The following is a 25,508-nucleotide window of genomic DNA, read 5'->3' as shown; positions in this document are numbered from 1 at the left end:
GTTTTGCCTGCTCCTCTCTGTGTTGTCTTGATGTGTTTGGAATTGCATATTTTCCTGTTGACAAAGTGTACACAAGCCGTAATTCTACCTTGAGTTTAATTAATGCATATGTGTGTTTATTTTGTGGGTGTTTGTGTGTGTGTATAAATGCACACTTGTCTGTGTAAATGTTTTGTTTGAATGTGTGTGTGTGCCTGCTGCAGTATCAGAGTATGCGTCTGTCAGATGTGCACAGAAAAGCCCAGCTGTGGCGAGGTATCGTCAGCATCAGCCTGATAGAAGGTCGCAGCCTCCAGCCCATGGATGCCAACGGCCTCAGCGACCCTTACGTCAAATTCAGGATGGGGCACCAGAAGTACAAGAGCAAGGTAAACGCACTAAATATTTAATTTGACGGTCACCTTCACATAATTCTGAATAAGGCTCTTTATATGTGGCCCTGTGATCAAGAAAGGAAGGTGTTTTATTGCAACATTTTATTCATTTCCATATTCAGCACACAATTAAGCTATTGAGGAACACCTTTTCAGTCGTACAATTCATATTAAAGACTAAGTTAGGCTTATTTGAACATTGCTCAATAGAAAAAAAAACAGCTAACCTTCCACGATAACATGTACAAGCACATATGGACAAGCAATGTACAGTATTTCCTTCTGTTGTTTACTCAGACAATTCCCAAAACGCTGAACCCCCAGTGGAGAGAGCAGTTTGACTTCCACCTGTATGAAGAACAGGGGGGCTTCGTGGACATTACTGTCTGGGACAAAGATGCTGGAAAGAAGGATGACTTCATGGGAAGGTGCAGTGGTCTTCATCAGGCTGTGTGGAGATGTAGCTATCTCAGTCTTTTGTCAGGGTTGTAACGGTAGAACAGGCGTAGCAAAATCACGCATATCTTTGACTTTTAGGATCTTTTCAGACAGGTCTTACAGGAAAAGATTGCACAATAACAGTATGTCCGATCATTTTAGTTCAAATGGCCATGTTTATAATTTGTACAGATTTACTCATTTTGAACCTCCCGTTCGATATCCATGAGTATAGCAGCATGGAGGCACTCGAGGAAGCCTTTGCTTTGAACTCTTTTGACCCAAGGCCAGTAATTACTATTGCCGTGTCTTGATATTAACTGGAGATATATTAAGAGCATGCCAGAAAATCAATTCAGTCAAGAGAAGATGCTCTCAAGTGCCTACTTAAAGGTATTAATTGGGTTAGCTTTGGCTAAGTTGTCTGCAGTTGCTTATATACTACACACATGACGCTTGCTATACTGTAAGTTGTAGGCTGTTGCTATGCTGTAGAGCAATGTGTGATGTCTTTTTGATGAGATGATAACTAGTAGAAACTTCATTTCTAAAGGGAAATTGGAGACCTCTTTCTGTGTTACTTCTTTGAGACGTTCTGTGATGGTTATTACTTTGCAGACATTTTTTCTGCAAGCTTCAGCCCCTCATAATGGCTACACTAGCATTTCTTTAAGTTTAGTCTTAAAGTTTAGTCTTTTTTTACTACAGTACCAGCCTGTTCAGCAGAGTCAGCGTCCCCACAAAATGTACAATACTCTAAAACTGTAATTTGGTTTCTATTTGTTTGTGTGTGCACTTTAGGTGTACCATCGACCTGACGCCTCTCAGTAAAGAACACACATACAAGCTGGACCGGCCACTGGAGGAAGGTGAAGGTGTGCTGGTGCTGCTGGTTACACTCACTGCCTCCGCCGCCGTTTCCATCTCAGACCTGTCAGTTAACATGCTGGACGACCCGCAGGAGAGACACCAGATCACGCAGAGATATGTGAGTTTGTTTTATTGCAAGAGTGGCCTCATGCTGTGTGTGTGAGAGGAGAATATTCTGCTGTGTTAATACTTCTGGGAGAAAAGTACACAATATTGTATATGAGAACTCAACTGAAAGACCAAAAATGTATTAAAACTATGAAAATACAAGAGAGCGTAAATACAACTACAACCATGCCCACATACTTCATACTTTCCTTCACACACAGCTGCAACTAATTTCACGCAGTACCCCTTGTATTACTGATTGACCATGTACCTGATACTGTGGCTTCTTCCTTTAATTGACGGCTGTGTGGCACGTGTCCACATGTCCAAGTTGCAAAGACAAAGAAAAGCATTGTTTCTTTTTTGTCATGAGTCAGACTGACGTGTCGAACAACAACTCCCACGCACATTTACAGTGTCATCGGACTTCTGATTGTTATAAAGTCACAATTGATTCACATTTTATGAAGAATCTCACTTATTAATTTTTTTTCACAAGCTAGTGTGCTGAGTTAAAAAATAAATTCCACCAAGTTGCAGCTGTGGTTTGAAGTTAGAAGACGTGGAGAGCAGCGGAGTGGGTGAAGAGGGAGATGATGAGATTCATAAAGGGAAAGAAAGGAAGGAAGAAGAGAGGTTTGGACTAACTGTTTGGAAAAGATGGAGGGCTCGCATCGCTGGTTTGTTTCTGTTGCTATGATTCACGCCACCAGTATTGTGCGGTATTTGCATCAGCATTCTGCAGTGAGTTGCATTTATGATTAATGCATGTGGACTCATTTATTTGCATGTAAAATGTCTTGGCTTGTTAGCCAGTTGTCATTGATTTGAGCTCAGTATTAGAGAGAGAGAGAGAGAGAGAGAGAGTGAGAGAGCCGTAAGGCCCCATCTGCCCCAGAGGCCCTCCACTCAACACAATGGTTCCAGCCTATGCCTTTGTCTTAGCCTAGTTAACCCCTCTCACCCTGTCATCTTCACTCCTTGCTACAAAGAGACACTCACACACAAACTTTCAATAGGTTTCATTCAATGACAACCTTGACGTGGGACACTTCTTTTCTGCACATCAACAGAATCAGCAGTTATCACTCAACGCTGCAGCCATATTCACTTTTTTAATAGAAGATATGTGTTCACTTAATGCTTTTAGTTTAATTTAGGACTTAATAAAAAGAAAAAAGATGGAAGATTTGTTTAATCATTATTACATTTAATTGTCTAGGAGAATTGTTGGAATACATTTTCCCGTGAGTACCACTTAGTTACGTGTGCTTTTATGTGCGTGGTATCTTATGCGTGTGTGTTCACATGCTGTACAGTGTACACAACAGTGAGTAGCTGTCTGTGTTTGTGACATTATAGTGATTATACTGATTTCAGTTAACGGTACGTCCCAGCTGGTGTGTGTTTGCGTCGTTCGCTGTGTGCATAGGCACCAGCGGCGAGGCTCCACAGGCCGAACACGGGTGCCGCGACCTACATAACCGTGGCGGTGCCTTATTGGCTAGCCACAGGAGGTTGACCACTCTGCTCCGCGCTGCAGCAACCACCCAAGATCAGAGGGGGGAGCTCTAGGACTGGGACATGCACACGCTGTGCCTCTCCTCACAGCCACAAAATGAGGGCGGGGAGTGTGAGTGTGTGTGTTTGTGTGAGTGTGTGTAATAGGGGGCGAGAGGTAAAGGATGAGGGTTGCACCGGGAAGGGAAGGCGTGTAAAATGAAAAGAAAAAGCTATTTCACCTCTCTCACAACTCGTGCAGACCCCGTTTTTCTGCTCGGCTGAAGGCGAGACATTTTCCTTCCTTCGCCTACCTTCTTTTCCTGCCTCCTTCTCTCTCCCATCTCTGTCCCGCTCTCCCGGCAGCCTCGACTCTTTGTCTGTTGCCACCGTGGCCCTCCCGTTAGATGAAGGGATGGAGAGATAGAAGGTGGGGGGTTGCAGATGGAGGGGCACAGTGAGGTCGGTTTGAAGACTTGAATGGTCCCTACCTATTAACATATTCCTTTTCCCCAGACTGGCCGTCTTTCAGTTAGAGAATTTAATAAAGATGTACCTTATCAAAGAGCACTGATAAGCCCAAGTACCACCACTAATACATAACTGTGCTGCTCAAAGCCCGCTAATCTGTGTGTGTGTGTGTGTGTGTGTGTGTGTGTGTGCATGTGTAGGTGTATGTTATTGTGCTTGGGCACATTTTTACTGACTGGTATTATCTGCTTGAAATCAGCTGTCCAGCACAAGCCTGCACAAAGCATCCACTACTGCTAATCACAAACAGGCACACACATACAGACGCATGCAAAAACAGTACCTTCCTGCGTCAGCTATCTAATAAAAAAGATGGGGGTTGGCGGAGAAATACAAGTACCATGCTGTCATCATCACAGCTTTAAAGAGCGGATACCTTCACAAATGAGAATGAGAAAACAATTGAAATCCTCTGCTCGTGCCAGCCTTCAGCAGTGTACACCCCCCCTGCTCATCATGAAAACACACACGCTAGGTGACTTTAAGGCAGTGGATTGCAAAGTGTTGATATTGTAAAAAAAAAACAACACACACCTACGTGCATGCACACTTTAATAACCTGAATCTCTAAGAACACATTACAGATTTTAAATCCTACGAATGTCTTTGTCACACACACACACACACACACACGTACACACGCCACACCTCATGTGGTCACAGTGAGGTCACTGTGTTGCATTTGGCAGGTGTTTTTTCCTCATCCCAATCTGTGGCCATTGAAGAAAGCAGATAATAGACACCTGAGTGCCGGGATCTGATGCTAGCGCCGAGCTCATTAATGTCTCTCTCATTCTAGCTGTTCTGCATTGTGACGGCTTTGTGTGTGTGTGTGTGTGTGTGTGTGTGTCTGGCAGGTTTGTGAGTGCCTCTGTACACTTGCATGTGTACCGCATGTATGCGTGTGTGAACGAGTACACATGATTTTCTACTGCAAACTACTTTGAATGCAGCTGACGGCAGAGCTATATGCAACACGGTGCAATACACTTAGTGTCAACTGCCTTAGATGTACTATTTCTCACCGTAACCTTTCCTTCATCCCTAATTACTGTTTCCCAGAAGTAGAGAGGGACAGAGAGAGAGAGGGAAAAGGAGAGAAAGAGATTTATGCATTATGATGGCAAAGGAGCACACACACTAATGGCTCTTAATGGGCCTGAGGTGGCCGCAAGATGGGTGGATGAGAGAAGGAGGACATGGCGACCTCCGCTGAAGTGGTGGCACTTCACCACCCACCCACATGTATGCACACTCACACACGCACACCTGCAGTACCTCTCCCACCCACTCCAGTGCACTGTAAGGTGAAGAGAAAGGACACAACCTGGACAGGAAGTGAGATAAGGGGCTGCAGTAGAGTGTGGGACGGGCAGAGAGCAAACTTTGAGAGAGAATCTTGACAGACAGTGATCCCGAGTTGATGAACAGGAGTGGGAATTGAGAGGAGGTTGTTAGCATTTGGTTGGCGTTTGAGCATTTCACAGGCATTTGATTAAATGTCCCCTGAACCGCGCGGCTGCCGGGCAGACGCTTTGTGTGTGTCTGCGTGTGAAATGTTATATGGAGCGCTGATGAAAGGTGACACGATGCAAAGATGACAGCGAGTCATAATGCTATGCCGGGGCTGATTCATCTGTGTGTTTGTGTGTCTGTTGAGTGTGACAGAGACGGGAAGAAGATGTCACAGTGACAAGATGTCAATCACAGGCAGGGCGGGGGTTTGTTTTATGAAAGACAACTCCGTCCTTCCATTTTTCTCTTTTTCTCCTCTGTTCATCCCTCCTTTTCATCTCCTCCATATCCACGTCAATCCACCTGCGCGTTGATGGGGGTGTGGGGAGACGTAAATGAGGGGGTTGGGGGTTGGTCATGGCCTCTCTTCATCTCTCTACCTGTCGGTCTGTCCGTCTACTCCATCTTTTACTGTTTATCTTTCTGATGATGATTTCAATCCTCGTGGAGGATGGGTGCATTCTCTCCACCCGTCATGGATTGAGGCTGAAACCTAAATGTCCCCTCAGGGAGCCTGTATGTGGGAGGAAGGGATGGAGTGTGGATGATGGGTTGGGGGGGTGAAAGAAATATCTTTGCATCCATACATTAAAGAAGTAATTCTGTCTCATTTTCTTTTTTCAATCTCGGTGCCATTTTGTGTATCTGTGTATCAATACAGAAACCAAGCTGTGGTATATATTGAAATGTTGATACTAATGTCTTTTTGGTACAATACCAAAACAATACTTTTTTTAATACTGTACTTAAAGCCATGATTTGCAATATTTTTCCATGCTTTTTTTACTTAACAAAAAAAGTCAAACTTCTCAAATGTTGAATGTTCAAGCAGCCGTACAAGGACTCTGCCTAAACAAAACATAGTCTGAATTTAAATCAAGAACTGTCAAACAATTAAACAAGATTACAAATCTTAACCAATAAGATACAGTCTAAATTGGTGAAATTACAACATAAATCCGTAAATATCGGATTCAATACTGAGTAAACAGGATTATGAATCTGACCAGATATTCAATGCCATCTTTTGGTATAGTTTTTGATACTCGTTGCTACTGACACATTTCGGTCCGGACCAAAAACGTAATGATGTTCGATTCCCAGCTAGGTTTCTACTGTCGAACACTAACTACTCAGCCATTATTTTGCCCTTGTGTCTCCCTCTGTTGCCTCTCTCATGCCCTTTCTCTGACTCTTTTCCTCCCTGTGTCTCTCATCCCGGCTGCTCCCCAATAATCACAACAAGCAGCTGTATCTTCAGAGAAATCGTGCCTTAAAATTGAGAGTTGTCCCCTCTCTCCCTCCCTCTCGCTTTCTATGTCTCTCTTTCTCTCTCTTTCACACACTCTCGTTCCCCCTCTCTTTCTTTCACACACTCTCCCCTCTCATCTCCTTTAGAGAGCTTTTGGACAATGATATCGCTGGAAACAGGCAGAGTCTGACAGAGTTGGTAATAATGAATTAAGTCTGTAGCCTGGCCCTGACTCTGAAATTTAAATTATAATTACTCCTGTGGGGATGGAAGGGGTTATTGCCAGAGAGAGAGAAATAAATTGAAGTGAAGTGCATTTCCACTTTGCTTTTAAGACACGCCGACATGCTACTCAATTTGGCCTCAGTGTAGGTTTTCTATGCATGTGTTTATACCTGGGTATTTGGGTGTGAACAAAAGCATGAGTTTATTATGACTGTGCGCGTATCTGTCAGTGTGTCCATGCCTCATGGCCCAGCTGTTGATCGCCACAGGTCTCCCTTTATTCCACTGATTTACAGACTAGTTTTTACACAGTCATCATTCTTTCCCCTTGTGCGTACAGTATTTCCCTTCTCATTTCAGACAAATCACATGACATCTCATGACATGAATGTGTCTTTATGGTGTGTGAGGTTGCAAGAAGGAGAGAAATATCAGGGGGGAGATTGTGTGTATGTGTGAGTAATCTTGTATGCTTGACTTTTTGTTTTACAGTTGGGTTGTTTACCTATCGTGAGTGTTTTTCCCCCTCCTTTTGTTTGGATGTTGTGTAAACTGGACAGAGTGTGTGTGTGTGTGTGGAGGTCAGTGTGTGTTTGCCTCATAACTATGATATCACTGCCAGTCACGCTTCACTGGATGTGTCCACTCACCACAACATCTCTATTATCATATTATCAGCCTAATACTCTCTCTCTCTCTCTCTCCATCTCTCTATAAATCAAACAAACACACAAGCAGAAGTGTAGGCAGTATACAATAATACAACAGATACATTAATATCACATCACATGCAAATCATGCATATGTGCGGTAACTTCATTTTCTCCATATTCCTATTTCGTTATATACTGTATTGCACTTACATTGCATATTTTTGAGTGTTTTAACATTTTGTTTTTAATTTCATATAGCATTTATTTCACTGTTGTCTTTCTTATTTTGTTGATACTAATGCTGCTATTCACACGCTATCTTAACACCTCTTTTTTCTTACAACATTGCGAGGAAGCAATTCATGGAGTGACGAAAAAAGTAAACACCAGCCAGTCAATTAAATCATCCAGACTGACACCAGGGAGTGAATCAAAATAATACACATCAGAATGTGTTAAAACTGCATTCAAATGTGGGCATTTTTTTCCACATTAAGTTATGGAGAGAAGATGTTCAAATACCATACAAACATGTTCTGCCACAACGGTTTCCTCTCCTCATAGTCAATATGCAAAACACGATGGGAAACACTGTTTTTCACTAAAACACAGTGGGGAACTATTTCCTCTGTAACTGACTTAATGACTAACTTATTCATTTTGAGTGGAACAGTTAATGGAAAAGCACTAAAAGCCCTTACTCTAATTGCAAAAGTGGAGAGTGTATAGTTTAGAAGACATCATGCATTCTCAACCCATAGTCACCTGCTCGTTGTATATTAGTAATAGATATAACGCTGAATTCTCTTGTTCTACTTCACATGTTACAGTGTTGAACTCGCCTGTTGTCTCCAATGACCCCTTTTTGTTCTACTTTTATCTGTGTACTGTATTTATTCGCTGTAACCTTTTGCAATATATTTCTGCTTGACTCATCTTCTCTACCAAAATCAGTGAAGTTTCATTTTATGTGAAAAGTACAAAGTTGAGAAACATTTCAAACAGGCAAGTGCAGCTATTCAGTGAAATTAAATCTGGCCATTTGTCCTCTGTTAGACTCGACTATAAATGCCAGCTCTACATTTTCAAATAAGAGGACTGTTAAAGGACATATTCTACCCTTTCCTCTCTTAATGAAATGTCAGGCTATTGACCTGCCTTTCTCTTCCATGCTAATTTGGCGTCCTCTTTGACCTCTCACCCCTGTTCCTGTGATGTTTCAGAGCCTGTGGAGGTCACTCCACAACCTGAAAGATGTCGGCGTGGTGCAGGTTAAGGTCATCAGGGCTGAGGGACTGATGGTAGCAGATGTCACAGGTAAGACATTGACCTTAAATCCAAACAACAGGACCATAACCTCTGCAGTATACATTGTTAAAAGTTGGTCTCTTCATTTTTCACTCTATTCGTGCTCATATATTCATGCACTTAAAAATAATCTGACAAATAGCTCCCCATTTTTGCTGCTGTTTTGCAATTTCTGTTGGTGCTTTACTATGTGAGCACTACAGAGCATCTGGTAATAACAGTAATACTCTTAATAACAAGAGTATTTTCTTTTTTTTGCCTTTAAATAACTTTTGCTTGAGTTTTGTGTTTAGACATTGAACAATTTCTCTGACGCATTTTCCTCCACCAGCAATCTGCCATAAATCTAGCCAAAGATAAAGTCAGGGTGTAATTTTGGTTTAAGGGATGATTCTCTATGAGAATCCTCAGAGAGAGTTAAAGTCTACTTTGTGCAGGACGCTAAATTTGTCTCTGCATTTTTTAGAAAAGATGCAGGATGCTCATTTGAATAATAGAGAAAAAGTACATATTTGAACCAACAAATCTCTCTCCCTCCTCCTCCCTCCTCCCGCTCGTTCCCTGCTTGCTCTCTCTGAATCCTCCATTCTCCATTAATTCTTACTTTTAATTAGGTCTACAGTGGACAGGCCTAGTTTTTCACTCTGTATTATCTAGTAGAGAGAGAAGTGTGTGTGTGTCTGTGTGTGTGTGAGAGAGAGAGTTTTTTTCTCTCCAATTGAAACAGCCACAGTCCCATTAGCCAATACAGAGTGGAGCTGGTTGATTTGGGTTATTGCGTGGAGCGACCGGAGCAGCCGGAGTGCAGGGCTAATGGCTCTCTGGCTCTTGTATTTCACTCGGAGCAGAAATTTGCTCCGTGACCTCGTTGTAGAGCTCATCATTCAGTCTGAGCTTCATGGATCCTTCCAAAAAAAAAAATAACAAGAGTAAAACTGTGGAAATATAATGTTAGTGGCTGTTTGTTTGCCTTTCACTTTGTCTCTGCCGGTTTGACGTGGTCATAGAGAACATGTTTGGTTTCAGAGCGGTGCCTCTACAGCCCGTGGTGATTTGAAAATTATTGCTACAGGCTTACTTCACAGTTACAAGTGCAGCACGTCTTGTGGTGCCAACCAGGGCTTATATTTTACATAGAAAGTACTAAGACTGAATACAAAAACAATTGGAAAAAAGTGAAAAAAATGCAGTGCCATATGTGTTTCACATGGAAAATGTGAATTTAACGTGCTAAAAAACAGAATACAAGTGAAGATATTTCAACATGGGACTCTTCATATATTCACAAAAAGCCAAGAGAAAATAATGGGCTTTGGTTTCACATGTGGGTTTTCACTCAACTTTTTTACTTATAGCAAAGAGATCTCAAATTTAGACACCAATTTGTAATCGTATTTGAATTCATACATTCTTACAAGCAAGGACAAAAGAAAATATTTGTCTTTTGTTCCCCAGAAAACGATTTCTTTCAGCCAGTCTGTTTCTAGATGGCTTATTCCTGTTTTGAGTCTGACGCTGTGTGTGTGTGTGTGTGTGTGTCACTGGCAGAAACAATACCTCTGTAAGAGCCACATAAGAGCCCTCACCACATGAACACCCTATTTTAACAGCCCAGACCAAGAGAGGGTCAGGAGCAAGGTGAGAGAGAAACAGACGGACAGACAAACAGACAGACAGAGAGAGGGGTCAGTGAGAGAGAGAGTTCACCATCTCTCCCATTCACGCTGCCTGTCTCCTCTCCCGTCTTTTTCCCTCCTCCTCTCTCTCTCTCTCTCTCTCTCCTCTCTAGCCATCTCTCTCTCTCTAATTGAAGTGTTTTTGTGGAGTAGCTCCTCTCCAGCCCGAGTAGGATAACTGAAAATAGTCTCTAAAACCAACAATCCCTTTTGTCTGCCAGCTCTTGTCCCTCTGAGTGGATGCTATACTGTTAGAACATTTCAATAGTAACACACACACACACACACACACACACACACACACACACACACACACACATGCACCTACAGCAGCAACACCATAGCGCGTTTAGACTTTCCTTCTTCACTCAATATCAAAACAAAAGCTGTCAGTGAAGTGTAGATTTTGCACCGCATCACTTGACACTTGGAGGAATACTGTAGATAATCATGTATAGCAATAAATGCAACAAAAAATGTGATTGATTTACACTTTAAAGTCTGAATCATAATTAATTGTGATTATACAGGAACAGGAGAGCGTGCGCTTTCCTCTCCAGCCTCAAACTCCTCACTAACTCTAAGCTTCCTGCGAGGCAATTACAGCGCGCTCCCTCGTCTCCGTACCGTATTCATCCTCCACACTTATCTCAGGGCGCACTGAAATGAGTTTGAGCCCGCTCCTCGCTGCAAACCCTCCGCCAGCGCCACAGAGACGGGACCCAGAGGGGGGGAGGAGCTTTGCTCGGACATTACCTGGATGATCTCTGAGTGGCGCTCAAACCTGAGCGTGTAATTGGTTAAGACAGCCGCCTCTGGTGCTGGCGGCCAATAAGGTGAAAGTTCATCACCAATGACAACTGGCTCTCTGCGGCAACACAGCCTGCCATGTCATTAAAAACAGAATATTAGAGAGGAAATGGGGGAGGGACCGGGTTCTGCAGAAATAATTTTCCAGCTCTTAATTTGGATGATTGCATTTAAATTTAATCAGACGTGATTTGTGGGGACAACATTATAATCGTTTATGCTATGGACGCTCCGCGATGATTAAGGAGGATTTCAAATATTCACTACTGTAAAAAAAACTGCCAAAATATATTCTTTTTACTTATTTACAAATTTATGATACATGTTTGTGTGTATTCATGATTCATAATACAATACATATTTTACTTGCCATGCAAGCAATTTATATGGCTAACAAAGTATGTACAGTACACAGAGCCGCTTTGAGAACTAGGCTTTTGAGTCCATTGTTTTTTGTCTATTTTAATGTATCTTGTTTTCTGTCGTAGGAGTCATAGCTGTCAATATCCACTTCAAACACTCCACATCAATAGAGCCCCACAAACAGATATGAAAGGCAACACCTACGGCTCAGCATTGATCACGGTGACATTTACTTTGCACACCCACTAAATGTCCTGCCCTTGTCACAACATTTGAAGAAAATCACACCAATCAATGACACTCACACACACACACACAGACGGACACAGACGGACACACACGAGCACATACAGAATTGTGGCGGGGGGCTTTGAACTCAATCCCAACTTTATTGAGTCTTATTATGCAACATTGCTGCTTTACTAATATTTCAATATTCTCTGTATTTTTCCACGGGAATTCGCGTGGGACATATTCTTTTTTAACTTCCTGACCCAGTCTTTTCAAGTGATAAGCTCGAACAAACAGCGCAACGGCTCCCAACAGTTTTAATAAAAAATAATGATCAAAGCCAGAATTAAGAATTTTGTTGTTTTTAGTTCATTTCGAGGCAGTGGAAGGGAGGTGGGCTGGCAGGCATGGGGAGCTGGTCTCTCTCCTTTCTGTGTACAAAGAAATTGAGATGTGAGACGTTAGTAAACAAATAGAGAATATATAGGACATTACTGGTTTTGATTATTATAGTACAGTACGCTATTCTCAGGAGGAGGAAATAACTCTGTGATTATGTTTATTTCTCCTCTCGGTCTCGCTCACCCTCTCTCTGCGCAGTTACATAACTGTAGTAAATTCTGAATTGAAAGTTTTGTTGGAATGAATTAGCATTAATGAATATGATTTATAGTGAACCATATATCATATCTGTGTTTTATAACATCTAAGGGTCTTTAAAGTTGTCACGCAGTGTATTAAAGTTTTATCTTTTGGCAGTGACAGGCCACTCAAATTATTTCGTATGTGATCCTTTTTTAAATGATTTATTCTGTAGGATAAATCTACATTTGGATATATGTTGTTTTGTTATTATTACTGTAAAATGTCACTTGTGTTATATTGATGAAACCAGTGTTGCTGCCAGTGTATAAAACTCCCTGTAATAAACACGAGTTAAATTTCAATTTTAATATCCAAAATCCTTTTCACTGTTTTTATTAATTTATTTTGCTGTCAATTTAACAAAGCAGAAAGGATGATCACGCTTTCATCATTTCATTCTCCCGTTCTTGCTTTCACTCATTTTTTCACCACGTCGTTGCCGCTACCGCCTCGCCGCTCGCTTGGAATCACTAATCATGGACCAGCTATGTTTCTCACACCCCTGCTCGGCTGTCTTTATCTCCTACTTTGAACTTCTCTGGCCTTCAGAGCCACATCGCCGTCTGTGTTCTCCGCACTATCCATTCTCAAAGTCTCCTCTCTCTTTTCACTCTCGCACCCCCTCCTTGTGACTGCCCAGGGCATAGTTGTCCTGGAGCTTATCTTCTAGTTGTCCATGTTCCCAGGGTGTTGATAGAAACGGCTCGCAGCTTTTCCACTGATATACTGTTTTATAATATATATGGCATCAGGGCTAAAAATGAGAGAATCATATTATTACAGTTGTGATAAGTCCAGGGTATTGGAGCTGTCATGTGGTGTAAGGGGGGGATGCTATATAGTATCTGTCTTAATAATATGAGGGATCGGAGATAGACAAAAGCTGTTGGAATTACTTAAGATTCTCGCTTTCCTTGAAACCTCAAGCTAACAAAAGTTTAGTGTCTCCTGTATTTATGTCTTTATTTTCACTAAGAAGGTCATTCTTGTGTGCTTTTTTTTTTGCTCGGCAGGTAAAAGTGACCCATTCTGTGTGGTGGAGCTGAGTAACGATCGGCTACAGACGCACACCGTCTACAAAAACCTCAACCCAGAGTGGAACAAGGTCTTCACTTTGTGAGTGGCTTTTACAACACTGTTGTAATGAAAATATATTTTTTTTGTCTGACATGTACCTTAGAATTAAAGACTGGTAAAGTCAAGGCAAAGGTCTCATGAAAAAAAAAAAATAATTCATAGCATTCAACATTTTTTTTTAATTTTTTTTTTATAAATTCTGGTTCGATTGTGGTTCAATCTCAAAATGTATAGTGTGGAATGCCTTTTTCATTAATGGACTTTGAACTGAAAAAAATATTCACCATCATTATTAATACAACTGCTTATTTCGTAGTGTTTTAAAATATATTTTATACCTACAGTAAATCCAGGGAGACATTAACATAAGAAAAAAAGAAGACTTATCACATTTTTCTCTGTTCAAAAAAATATTTTTTTCACATATATAGTTACACTGAGGCTATAGTTAAATTTTTAGATCTAACTCTGCATAATTTCTTACATATACAGTATGATAAAATTTTATTCCAGAGTACAAACCTGTGAATTCCCAGTGGTGGGACAGGTTAATTTAGTCATTCTTTGAGTGCACATCTTCCTCATAGCCTCCTTTCTATACATAACATCAGCTATCTTCTTACTAACCTAGTTTTCAAAAGATGACATGTCTGAGCTTCATATTTTAGTCCTACTTAGCTCATGCAGTAATGTAATGCAATATCACATAAAGCATGCTAATGGGGATTTTTAAACATTTATGTAAATGTAGTAGAGGGTTTTCAAATATAAGGCATTTGTTATGCCTCATATAGCCTTTCAGATTTCAAACGGTTTTCTGTGAGTCTTAAACATTTAGAGAAGCTTTTGCAAGACGTGACATCTTTCACAGTGTTTGAGTTTGTAACGCATATATCAGTATTTATGTCACTGGTGTTGTCTTTGTGTGTGGTCCAGTAACGTGAAGGACATCCACTCGGTACTCGAGGTCACTGTTTACGACGAGGACCGGGACAGAAGTGCAGACTTCCTGGGGAAAGTGGCTATTCCTTTACTAAATGTGAGTCAAAGGCAGATTTCTGTGTGTGTGTCTCTTTTCCTTTGGGGATAATAGAGAGAACATAGAGGAACGGAAAGAATGAAAACACACAGCGGAAGATATAAAAAGCAGAGGTTATTTTTGCAACTCCACAGATGAGACAAAAAGAAAAAAATGGAATAGAGGCTAAGAAAAAAGAAGAGATTGATAGGTGAGAAGAAAGAAATTGAGGGGATGAGAGATGATGTGAAAATGACACTGATAGAGAGATGGAACGATGCGATTTATAGAAAAAAAAAGGACAGAAGAGTGTCTCTTATATTTAAAAAAAATATATAGATAGCCTGTGTAGAACTGTGTGTCTAATATATCCATGCTCTGCTGTACAGTATGATTCCCCAGGATAGTTAATTTCTGTTTGACAGAGCCGAGCTGCACTGGGTAATGAACAGGTACTTGTCAGAGTTGCCACAGTTGTTTTGGGTTCCCTGTCAGCGCCAGCAGCTGGGGTTCAAAGGTGGCCCGGGGAGCCGATTCAGCCGGGTATTGCCAGACAGACGCCTGTCATGTCCCTCTCCCACAGATCCAAAATGGAGAACGCAAAGCCTACGCCTTGAAAAGCAAGGAGCTGACAGGGCCAACAAAAGGGGTCATCTTTCTCGAAATAGACGTGATTTTTAATGCTGTAAGTCTTTCTTTAGTTTTTTTGATTCTCCTCCCTGATTTTTTTTTTTTCATTTTGCCCCCCACCCCCTATTATCCTCTCTCTCTCCATCCCTCTCTTGTTCTCTCCAGCATCCCCCCCCAGCCCTCTACGCTGCTGTTGTCTTTATTCTGTTTGTCCCCCCTCCCTCGCTTCCATCTCATCCCTCGTCCCTTGTCCCTCGTCCTCGTTTTGGCTTTAATTATCGAAGACTCCCTCTCAACCGCCTTTGTTCGCCCATTCACCATCGCCGTGTGTGTCCTATAGCGGCCATCTTACAGCTTTCTCTCCCGCTCTCTCTAGCCTCTGACATGGGGCACGCTCTACGCATGTGCCTCCAGCATCAGTACACAATGTGTTAGAAAAAATATAGTTCCTCGCTAATTCATTGACATCATCTCTGTCATTATTTTGAATAAATAGTGTCATGTCCCTCTCACCGTTTGCTGTTTATGAGGCTGTGTGTGTTCACTCCGTCCTCCAGGTGAAGGCTGGTCTCAGGACGTTGATTCCCATTGAGCAGAAGTACATCGAGGAGGAGCCCAGAGTGTCCAAACAGGTACATCAGCAGCCAACACTTATCTTCCGCCACTCCGCCTCATTTTTATCTGTGTCCACCACTGTACCCCCTATTCTGCTTGACTGTCTGAAGCAAAACCAACAAGCCTGGAGAGTGGCATCTTGTAAACCACAACAACTGTGTGGGCAAGATACAACAGGATGATTGAAGGAAAAACAGCATTTCGTTTCTTTTTTTCCCTCTTCCCTCCTCTCTCCCTTCTCTCGTCTCTCCCCCCCTCGCATCTACTCTGAGTGGTGAATAGAAATGTCAAGCTGTCAGCTCTGGGGTGCATAAGTAGATTGGCCATCCTTATAGTTGGCCCTCTTTGCCACTGCTGCTTTGCACTTCATTGTCACGCCGCTCAGTGTGGCGGCACCACAAAGGGCTGAATAGTAGGGGCTGGCCCACATCAGACATGTCATATGAGTGACCGTTTGGGCTCAGCAGTCAACGCTGCGCCATGCACAGCCGAGCACAGCCCAGCACAGCACAACACACGCACCGGCTTCCATACCACGCTTTTGTCAGCCCTCCATCTATATTCCCTTCTTTCCTCACTGTTTCTGCTCTCTGTCTCGGGCCCACTCTACGCCTTTCCTCCCAAGTGCAGAATCTTTTTTTCATCTCCATTTCACCTCTGACTCACAGAGATGACCCATGTCAGCGTCTCGCAATGATGATGTCACTGGCTGCTTTAGAGGGATTGCCCCGTGAGGGCTCTTTTGTGTGGTAGCAGCTCCCCTGCTGTTGCTCGCTGCTTAGCGTGCAGACACACACATACACAGTAAAGAAAAACACATAAGCTGCCTGCCAAACAAAACCATTTAATTATAATTATGACATTTGACTTAATAAATGACTTCACTTCTTCTAAGTGTTTTGAAGGAATAACTCAAGGCACTCTTTGGAATAATTCATGAAAAATGAAATATTCTTATCAAGGCAGTTATGGCAATAATGAGCCCAGAAGAGTACAGCGTGTACATCAAGTGCATGCGCTGAGGAACGTGGAAATGGATGATTCACAGTCTTGCTGTCCTCAGGGTCTGTGTGTCCCCAGCAGGACACCATACAGTCATCCTCAGTTTGGCAACAAAAAGCTCCACATAATTATACATAGAGAAGGAGGAATCCTCCTCTCATCTAGCATCAAAGCAGCCAAGCCACCCCTAACCACATGCAAATCCACCCGGAAACGCACATACAGTACAAGACAATAGACTTCACTGTAGTGCTACAAACACATACAGTATACACACATTCGAACACACACACAATTTACCAAAGAGTGAAATAATGGCCTAGAATTTTTGAACAGCGATCTGCAGAGACAGTTTGTCCTTTGGGAGCACTTTCTCCTGGTGGTGACCTGATTGGGTGGTTGGCATTCTGCGCTGCTGTTATGCTATTCCCTGAATGGTTGGCAACCCATGGGGAGGACAGCAGTTAGCCAGCTCTCTCTCATATCTGGCCAAAAATGCACGGAGAACCCTCAGGGAGGAGAATCCAGGGACTGTGTTGGAAATTGTTATTATTGTACTTAACTTTATCGCTGGGAGAGTAGACTTAAAGAAACACTGTGAGTCAGGTTGTCACACTTAAAGCGGCCGTTTGTCCTGAATGCTGATCCACATCCATATATAGCTATCCAAAGGAGGAAAACACACTAATGTCCTCATGGTGTCCTTAGTGCTGTAATGCTGTAATATTGAAGCCAAAGTGAGGTCAAAGCTGCAAATCTCAAGTTGTAAAACGTAATGCTCCAGTTAACTTTCCAAAGTGACAGCAGAATGAGAGACAATGGAGTTTGAACCTACCATATTAAGACTTACTGTCAGTTTAACTAAGGTGCTAATTATATAATATAGCATATTTACTCACTAAATTGTGATGACTTCACACCATGACTAAACATAAAAGAGGGAAAACTGACCTCTTAACAGTACGTCCTCACAAATGTCTAGATCAGAGATGGGCTGTAATAGCTGTCCTCATGTTTGTAATAATAATTTTGCTCCAGTTTACTTTGTCTTTTGATGAAAATATCCAAACATGTGCAGCTTATGTGGAAAAAGTCACGAAACCTTGATGTTTTTTTCCCCCAGTTATACTCCGCTACATTTCACACAAAGTCTCATCAGTTATATAAAAGTACAGCATGTTATTAGATATTTTTTTTTACTGAATGTCCATATGTTCACGTACACTTTTACATGTATCACATCATGCTGTTTTCCTTGCTACAACACGTTCCTGACCTTAAGTGTTGACATGTTTTAAACTTTCACTTGTTTTGTTTTTGTCTCCTTTTTAGCTGCTGTTGCGCAACTTCAACAGAGTTAGACGCTGCATCATGTTCCTGATCAACACCGGCTGCTACATCAACAGCTGCTTCGAATGGGACTCTCCACAGAGGAGCATCTGTGCTTTTGTAGTAAGTAGAGATACACTTACATAAACATGTACAGTACCATAAGTGGTAGCATATCACATACCTGTACACATTTTCATAGAAACAGGACCTATTTTTTTTGTTATATTATTAATTTGGTGTATTAAAAAGAGAGACAAACTCAGAAATGTACTTACCATATGACTTTGTCAGAGTAATTATCTCACACTTTTTGAAATTAAATGAACCCCACTCACGTTGATGGCTCTATACTAAATAGACTAACAATCATCAATAGTCATCAATAGTCATATATTTTACACTTTTTATGCCAGTTAACATCTGCACACACGCAGCAGGAGAGCAGCATGTTCACAGAGGCTGTAGGACCATTTCTGCTAACAAAGTATGGATCCTTCACTGGTAATTGCACACTCTAACACGAGGGGTTGTTGATGTCTCAAGCACAGTTAAGTACATTCCCACACTCTACAGACTGTTACTCACACACTCAAATATCTTGATATGATAGTCTCTATTAAATCTCTTTTCTGGCTTTGTGTTTGATGTAAAAGCACACATGGTATATACATGGCAAGTGTCTGTTTTGGCACTCAGTTGCTGGGAATGAGTGGAGAGTTGGTGTTGCAGCTTAAACACTATATCAAATGAGACCCTCAGACATTGAAATACTTAAATAAATGCAGCTCTAATCTATTGAAGTGTGACAAGCTGTTCCTGCAGACAGTGGAAACGGCAGCTTCTTTCTCTCTTCTCCCGTCAGCCTCCTCTCCGTCCTCTCCCTCTCTCTCTCCCTCCTGTCATCTGTGTCTGGTATTAAAAGGTGAAGTGTAATTGGACAGCAGAGCTATCAGTAAAAGACATTCTCCTGCAGGGCGGTGAGTGGCTGTATGGAGGTTCCTACCCTAAAGATGACAGAGCAGGCATTTAATCCTGTCTGGTTTAGTGTCCTGACTTAAGTAGCTACAGGACAGGTGGACCCGCCCCGCCCCAGCCCTTTACCATGGGGGCACTAAGTGTCTCCACAGCAGACATTAGACATTAGCAGCATTTGGCTGTCTGACACCGGTTTCATCTCTGCAGAGGCTGTGTGTGCGTGTGTGTGTGTATATGTGTGTGTGTGTTTGTACAGCAGGTCACAGTGTCATCACAAGACATGGGTCAGAAGAGACATAGTATTGATCAGTTAACATTTTCCCTCTGTGTGTGCAAGCGCGCTCATGGGCGAGCCCGGTGTGTGCGTTTGCATTTCCTCTCATGTAAGGCTGAACTGGGTGTGAGCCCCCCTTATCTTTTAGAAATAAATGAAAATGTCAGACAAAAAAAATTGTCAAGGAATTCACAGAAAACAAGGTCACCTCAGAATTGCCAATCTACACGGTGAATAGAGAGGGGAGGATGTAGCCTTGGATAGCGCAGCCTCCATGTCAGCGCACGCAAACACACACATGCACATGCCTTGTATGGCCCTTCACCCTTTTTAGAAAACACAGCGTATAGTACATCCATTTCTGAGTAACAGTGCCAACTATTCATATTCTCATTGTACTCACTTAAATTCAAAGTATTCAGATGACGATAAAGGATGTATCTAGGCCAAGGACGTAGCGTTTTATAGTTTATAGAAAGTCTGAAATTTAGGTGTCATTGTGCTTTTCCTCTTCCCCCCCCTCTCTCGCTCTTTTGGGAGTCTGTTATCATAGGAGTGTGCACTTAGCTAAAAGCATCAGAGTATTTAGGGCCTCTCTTCTACCCAGGTACTCCCTCCCTCCTTCCCCTTCCATTTCTTCATCCCTCTCTCATTTCTGCCTCACTTTGAGAGGCCTCTTAATCACTTCGCTCATCTCTTTAAGTGGGTTTTTATGGGGGGCCATCTGGCCAAGGTGGTGTGTTCATGAAGGTGTACGGCTGTGTGTGATTACGGGCATGTGTGTCTGTTCACATGCGCACGTGTGTTTCTGTCTGGCTGTCTTTCTAGACAGATGTTACACTTAACTTTCCAAAACGGCTGTAGCTACAGAGGTGGAGTTGTGGGCAATTCAACCCCTAAACTTACAAATGTGTGCACTTCTTAACTGCTAAGTAAGCCCGAGGGGCGGGACTTGAAGTGTGTTCACATATTTGTGGGATTTTGTGAATGCAATAGTACATCAAAATGCAGTTGTCATACTGTGTCACTTCACAACATTTTCCTCCATAAAAACGCTCAAAATATTCTTCATGGTCTCTTACTCTCCTTCTGCCCAATTCTGAAAATGCCAGCCGCATGTACACATCGTCCATTAGTGCCAGCTGTGATTAGTGTGTATGTTGTGTGTGTTTTGTGCGCATGTGAGAGAAAGAGAGAGATCGCATAGTCTCACATCTCTCTCTCACACCCACACTGCTGTCACCCACCCATCCCGACAGTGAATCAGCCACCGTGGCAGCTTTGCCTGAGGCGTTGGCACAATGGACGGGACTGGAGTTACCTCCTGTCCTGCATGATGGGTGGTGTCTATGTGTGTGTATGTGTATGTGTGTGTGTGTGTGTGTGTGGGTGGGTCTCGGTGTCTCCGTCTCCCTGTCTCGGGGTTAAGCGTCTGCTTCCTCTCTCCACACCTGCAAGCCGAGTGTCTCTCCCTTCTATCCGTCCATCCATCCCTGTTCCTCTTTATCTCTCCCTCCCCACCTCTCCCTTTCCCTTCTCTCCCGGAGAGTTGAGGCCATTGTGGGGCCGAGCGGTGTTGGGTTCTGTTCTCCCGCTGCTGCCAGCTCTCCCCACGGCCCCTGCAAGACAAGGCTGTTATTGCCCCGGGGACCGCAGGCCTCAGCAGCTCTTCCTCCAAACAAATTTGCTGTAACTTTATCTGCAATTGGGCCCTGAATTGGGAGCAAATAGAGGCAGCTTTGTGAAGCTCGGGGAAGGGCGAGGGCAGCGAGCTGGGGGTTGTTGGGGAGGCAGGGGAAATGATACCGGGCTCTTTTATGTCAGGCAAAGTAGGACTCTTATCAGGAAGAGAGCCCAGACAAGGGAGCTACTTCTAGAGGAAACTGGAGCACCTATCACCTGCTTTGCATTTAGATAAAAATTCACCCTGCTGAAATAAAAAAGAAAAAAAAAAAAAAAAAAAGCAAAGACAGGTACAGAAGCAACTATTGGAGTGTGTGCGTGTGTGTTTGCACATGTCTGGCTGGCAGTTTGATACACATACACGCACACACAGTGCATAGCAGTCAGTGGTACACACCACTCCAGGTCTCTTTAAATTGCTCCTTTGACTCCTCTTCAAAGAACCTGTCTAACTTTTAAAAGTTTTAAAGTCGGGAGTTCGTCTTTGCCCACAGCAAGGGACAGCTTTGAAAGATATACTTTCACATTTTTACTGCTCTCCTGATTTGCAAAATGAATGATAGTTGAAATATAGTGGCATGACTAACAGAGAATACCAAGTCAGAGTTTAATCACCAGAGATAGAGACTCAACAGAAAATGTGTGAGGCCTTTTGTTGAGACGTTAGGGACTCAGCATCCTTACTTCTCTTAGGTAACTGTGTGCAGTTTCATTACTTTGACCATAAAATGGAGGATGCTTTGTTTTAATTTTTCATGTTATTACAAAATGACTGTCTTCGACACATTGGGCTTAGTCATTCCGGCTGCTTTTTTTATCGGATGAACAGGATTAATTGTGCTGTAGATCTCTGTTCTACAGGAGTACAGCAGGGGGCAGTCTAGCACCACTGAATGATGGGTAGGTCCCTTCACAAACAGGACACAGTCTCCCTCCCTCTCTCTCTCTCCCTCCCTCGAACTTAACAGGACTTCTAGTTGCTATCTGGCAACACTTAGTGCCAGCATGGAAATTGATGTAAGAGAGATAAAGGGGAACTCTGAAATCCAAACTTCAGTTTCACTCCACTGAGACAGAGCAGGGGGAAAGTTAGCCTAGTGTGTGGTTAATGTAAGCCAAAGTACTGAATATTACCCTCCCGCAGTGCAGCGGCTCAGAGCCGTAAGGACGCGGGCTGTCTTTTGAAACAAATAATGCAAGATACAACTCTCGATGTGCCGCTCTGAGTGCTTGAATAAATCATTTTGACTTCTCTGTTTTGTTAACATTTCTAATATACCTTCTTGTGTTCAGGGGATTTCTTAATATTAAGAGAAAGCATCAAATATTATAACTGTAATGAAAATCAACTACAGAGACTTGTCAAAATAATTTAGTTTGCTGATTTTGTGTATTGGTATTTTAGCCAAAAAATATTACAAATTATTCTGCCATGGTTTTACTTTGTTCATGTTTGTGATTGTCTATTTTAATTAAACATATCATTTGAATTACAGCTTGTGCTTAGATGTGAAGTTTGCCCAGTTCAAATGCAGCCTTTAACTATATTTGAAATGGTTTAGCAGATTTGACAGGAGAAAATATTGTTTTACTTTGTTTTATGACAAGTGAATAGTTTTGTTCCTAGAAAATTTCAGAGCATTTAACCAAAGACTTGTTGAAGCACAAATCATTTTAAAAGAAATGATGATTTTTATGACAACATAGATTTGCTGTTTAAAGGTAAATTGCTGCAAGTAGTTTTTGTGACTAAATGAAATGTCCTTTACAGAAGAAAACCAAACTAATTCTAAATTGGATATTTATTGCTACTGTTCTTAAGTTGTTCAGATATTTACAGATATTATTTCATACAATGGTAGTATGAGAAGGAAAAATATGGTCTCTCATTTCTGTGTCTGTAATAATTGGGATTTACACATTTATTTACATGCTCTCAAAACTAAATTGGAGAGTTTGCATAATTTTTATAATATAGAAGCCCATATACAGAGAAAGACAACACACTTACTGTGTTTGTATGAATATTTTTTTACCAAACAGGTAGCAGCATTAAACAGAAAATCAAGAGTGGAGCATGGAGAGCTTCCCTCTGTGTGCGCGTTCAGATATTCACCATGAACCGTCACCGACCACTACATAATGTGTGTCTGACCACACAGAGTCATCTACACATTATTCCCATAGACTACATCTGGAGCTTCATTTAGCATTTCCCCCTCTTTTTCCCCTTCAATCCAGCATGTTTTCATCGTTGTTCCCCCCCCCCCGCCCCGTCTTTCTCTGGTCACTGACATCCACAGCATGCTCCTTCCCACTCCCTCTTCCCCAGGCGAAGAGCCTGCTATCTGGTGTAGCAAGCAGCAGGGGGGTGGCTGTGATCGCCCAGTCCTGGTGGAAAGGTCCAGGCACTGCAGGGCCCCTATTACCCAGCCGGGGGGCACGGAGACGGGGCAGGGCTGGCCACTGCTGAGCCCGGGTGTCCGGTTCCTCTAGCTGCCAGTCAAAACTTTGCCCTCAGCTACTATAACCAAATGGAGGAGGAATGAAGGGGGACGACAGGTTAAACAACCTCAGGCAAAATGGAGAAGAAAGCAAGATTTTTTTTTAAACATAAAAGAGGGTTTTATGGTTTCATATAAACATCAGGACAGAGAGGAGCAATTCATTTGTCTGTTGTGTGATAACGATACCGTGAGCGATTAGAGAACCACACACTAAATATATTTACTACGCAGTATAGTATGCCTACTGTACAGTATATTTATAGCAGAGCGGTTGAAAGGAGCACCGTGTGTATCTGCATGAAGGTTTTTGAAAGTGTGCAGGTATTTATAGCTTCTACCAGAATAGGTTTAAGACAAGTGAGCTCCTTTGTTTGTTTGACTGAAGACACGTTTCTGCACCTCTATTGCACATTGTTTAGTTACAGATTATTCCAGGGTTTATCTGTGTTACACATTTGTAAATTATACTAATTTGTAGGAAGATGGATAATTTTGGAATGGTTACATTTTGTAGTGAAAATGTGTTTTTGTCTGTGTGCAAGTTTCTGTTGTTGAGCTTACACGGTCCTAACAGATTTTTTAGATGCATGAAGGGAAATGGTTGTGTTGCTTATTAGTATACAAATATGAATTATTGACTAGTTTATTTCCAATTCTCCTACACAGCTGTATCAGAGAAAGACTCTTTATATGTGAGAAAGTGAAGTTGAGGGGGAATTTCAATCCTTTTGGGAGATTTGGTTGTTGCACCAAGGCCATTCAGGTTTATTTGAAAAATACATTTAGCTGTGAGCATTATGCAAATGTACTGGACTTTTTCTAATGTTTAATTTACGTCTGTTTTGGCTTTGTATAGACTGTGTCTGTTAGTTAATTTTACATGAAGTTGTAGCTCTATTCGAAAGTTTGGATATTTCAAACTTTTTTGACGTGCAAAGGAAAAAAGTTGAGAAATTGTTTAGTTGTGTTGTTATTGTGAAGAGTTGTTTGCATTGATATTCAGATGTTTGTGTATGTGTGTGTGTGTGTGTGTGTGTGTGTGTGTGTGTGTGTGTGTGTGTGTGTGTGTGTGTGTGTGTGAGGAAGGAAGGAAGGAAAACTAAACACCGACGGCTCAGTGCGAGCGTGTGTGTGTGCAGTTTAGTGTCCGACTGGCTCCGCTACAGTAATAGCAGACCTGCATACACACTCTTGAGGGGCTGTTGAACCTCATATTCACATTAACCTTCGACAGTAAACACAATGAAGAGCTTGTTTTTCATTCTCCCCTTTCTCTCTCTCTCTCTCTCTCTCTCTCTCTCTCTCTCTCTCTCTCTCTCTCTCTCCGTCCGTCCTTTTCCACACACTCACAGAAATAAAACAATTTGATTGTTAATTATTAAGTTTTCTCCCTCTTGTTGATGTTGTTCAGCTAAACAGGATAGATCATAATTGGTAGACAGACCAATAAATCTGCTTTATGCAGTAAAAGTCTCAATTTCACCTCTCTTAAAAGTTCCCCATCAAAACTGACTGTTAAACACGGATGCATTTTCGTACAGACAGTAATTAATTTTAAATCTTCTTTGCTCATATTTGAAATAATGGATTATTTGAAATAATGGATTTCTTGTACTTGAATTTGATAAAGATGTTTTGCTAGAAAAGATTACGTATTAGGCATGGTTTGCATTTTCAGCATTTGTTATAATTGCTGCTGAGTCTTATCAATCAAGACAAATCTTTGTATACTTCAACATAAAATTATTAGGAAAGATAAATATTCTTTTGTTCTATTTGTTTCTGACAGATTTTATTCCCCCAAAATATCCCATTTCTTCCAGCTAAACTTTTTGAAATAGTTGACACAATGCTGTTTCACAATTGACACAATGCTGTCATAAAATAACAAGCTTA

At 41.9% G+C, this 25,508-nt stretch overlaps 1 protein-coding gene across 8 annotated transcripts in view; it reads left to right on the top strand.

Moving 5' to 3' along the window:
• The window catches only part of mctp1a (multiple C2 domains, transmembrane 1a), a 138,707-nt gene that overhangs the window by 74,996 nt on the left and 38,203 nt on the right, over positions 1-25,508 (top strand). For 7 of the 8 annotated variants that reach the window (XM_074638274.1, XM_074638272.1, XM_074638276.1 and 4 more), the window contains 9 exons: positions 204-368; positions 672-802; positions 1,614-1,800; positions 8,690-8,783; positions 13,513-13,615; positions 14,513-14,615; positions 15,178-15,279; positions 15,782-15,856; positions 18,174-18,293. In XM_074638274.1, the coding sequence (XP_074494375.1) occupies positions 204-368; positions 672-802; positions 1,614-1,800; positions 8,690-8,783; positions 13,513-13,615; positions 14,513-14,615; positions 15,178-15,279; positions 15,782-15,856; positions 18,174-18,293 (1,080 nt within the window). The remainder of the gene's footprint in view (positions 1-203; positions 369-671; positions 803-1,613; positions 1,801-8,689; positions 8,784-13,512; positions 13,616-14,512; positions 14,616-15,177; positions 15,280-15,781; positions 15,857-18,173; positions 18,294-25,508) is intronic. The other variant, XM_074638275.1, reaches the window with a different exon arrangement.

This window comes from Sebastes fasciatus, chromosome 6 (genome assembly GCF_043250625.1).
Source record: "Sebastes fasciatus isolate fSebFas1 chromosome 6, fSebFas1.pri, whole genome shotgun sequence".
NCBI lineage: Eukaryota > Metazoa > Chordata > Actinopteri > Perciformes > Sebastidae > Sebastes > Sebastes fasciatus.
The sequence above is the reverse complement of the archived record's forward strand: the minus strand, read 5'-3'. Positions and strand labels throughout refer to the sequence as shown.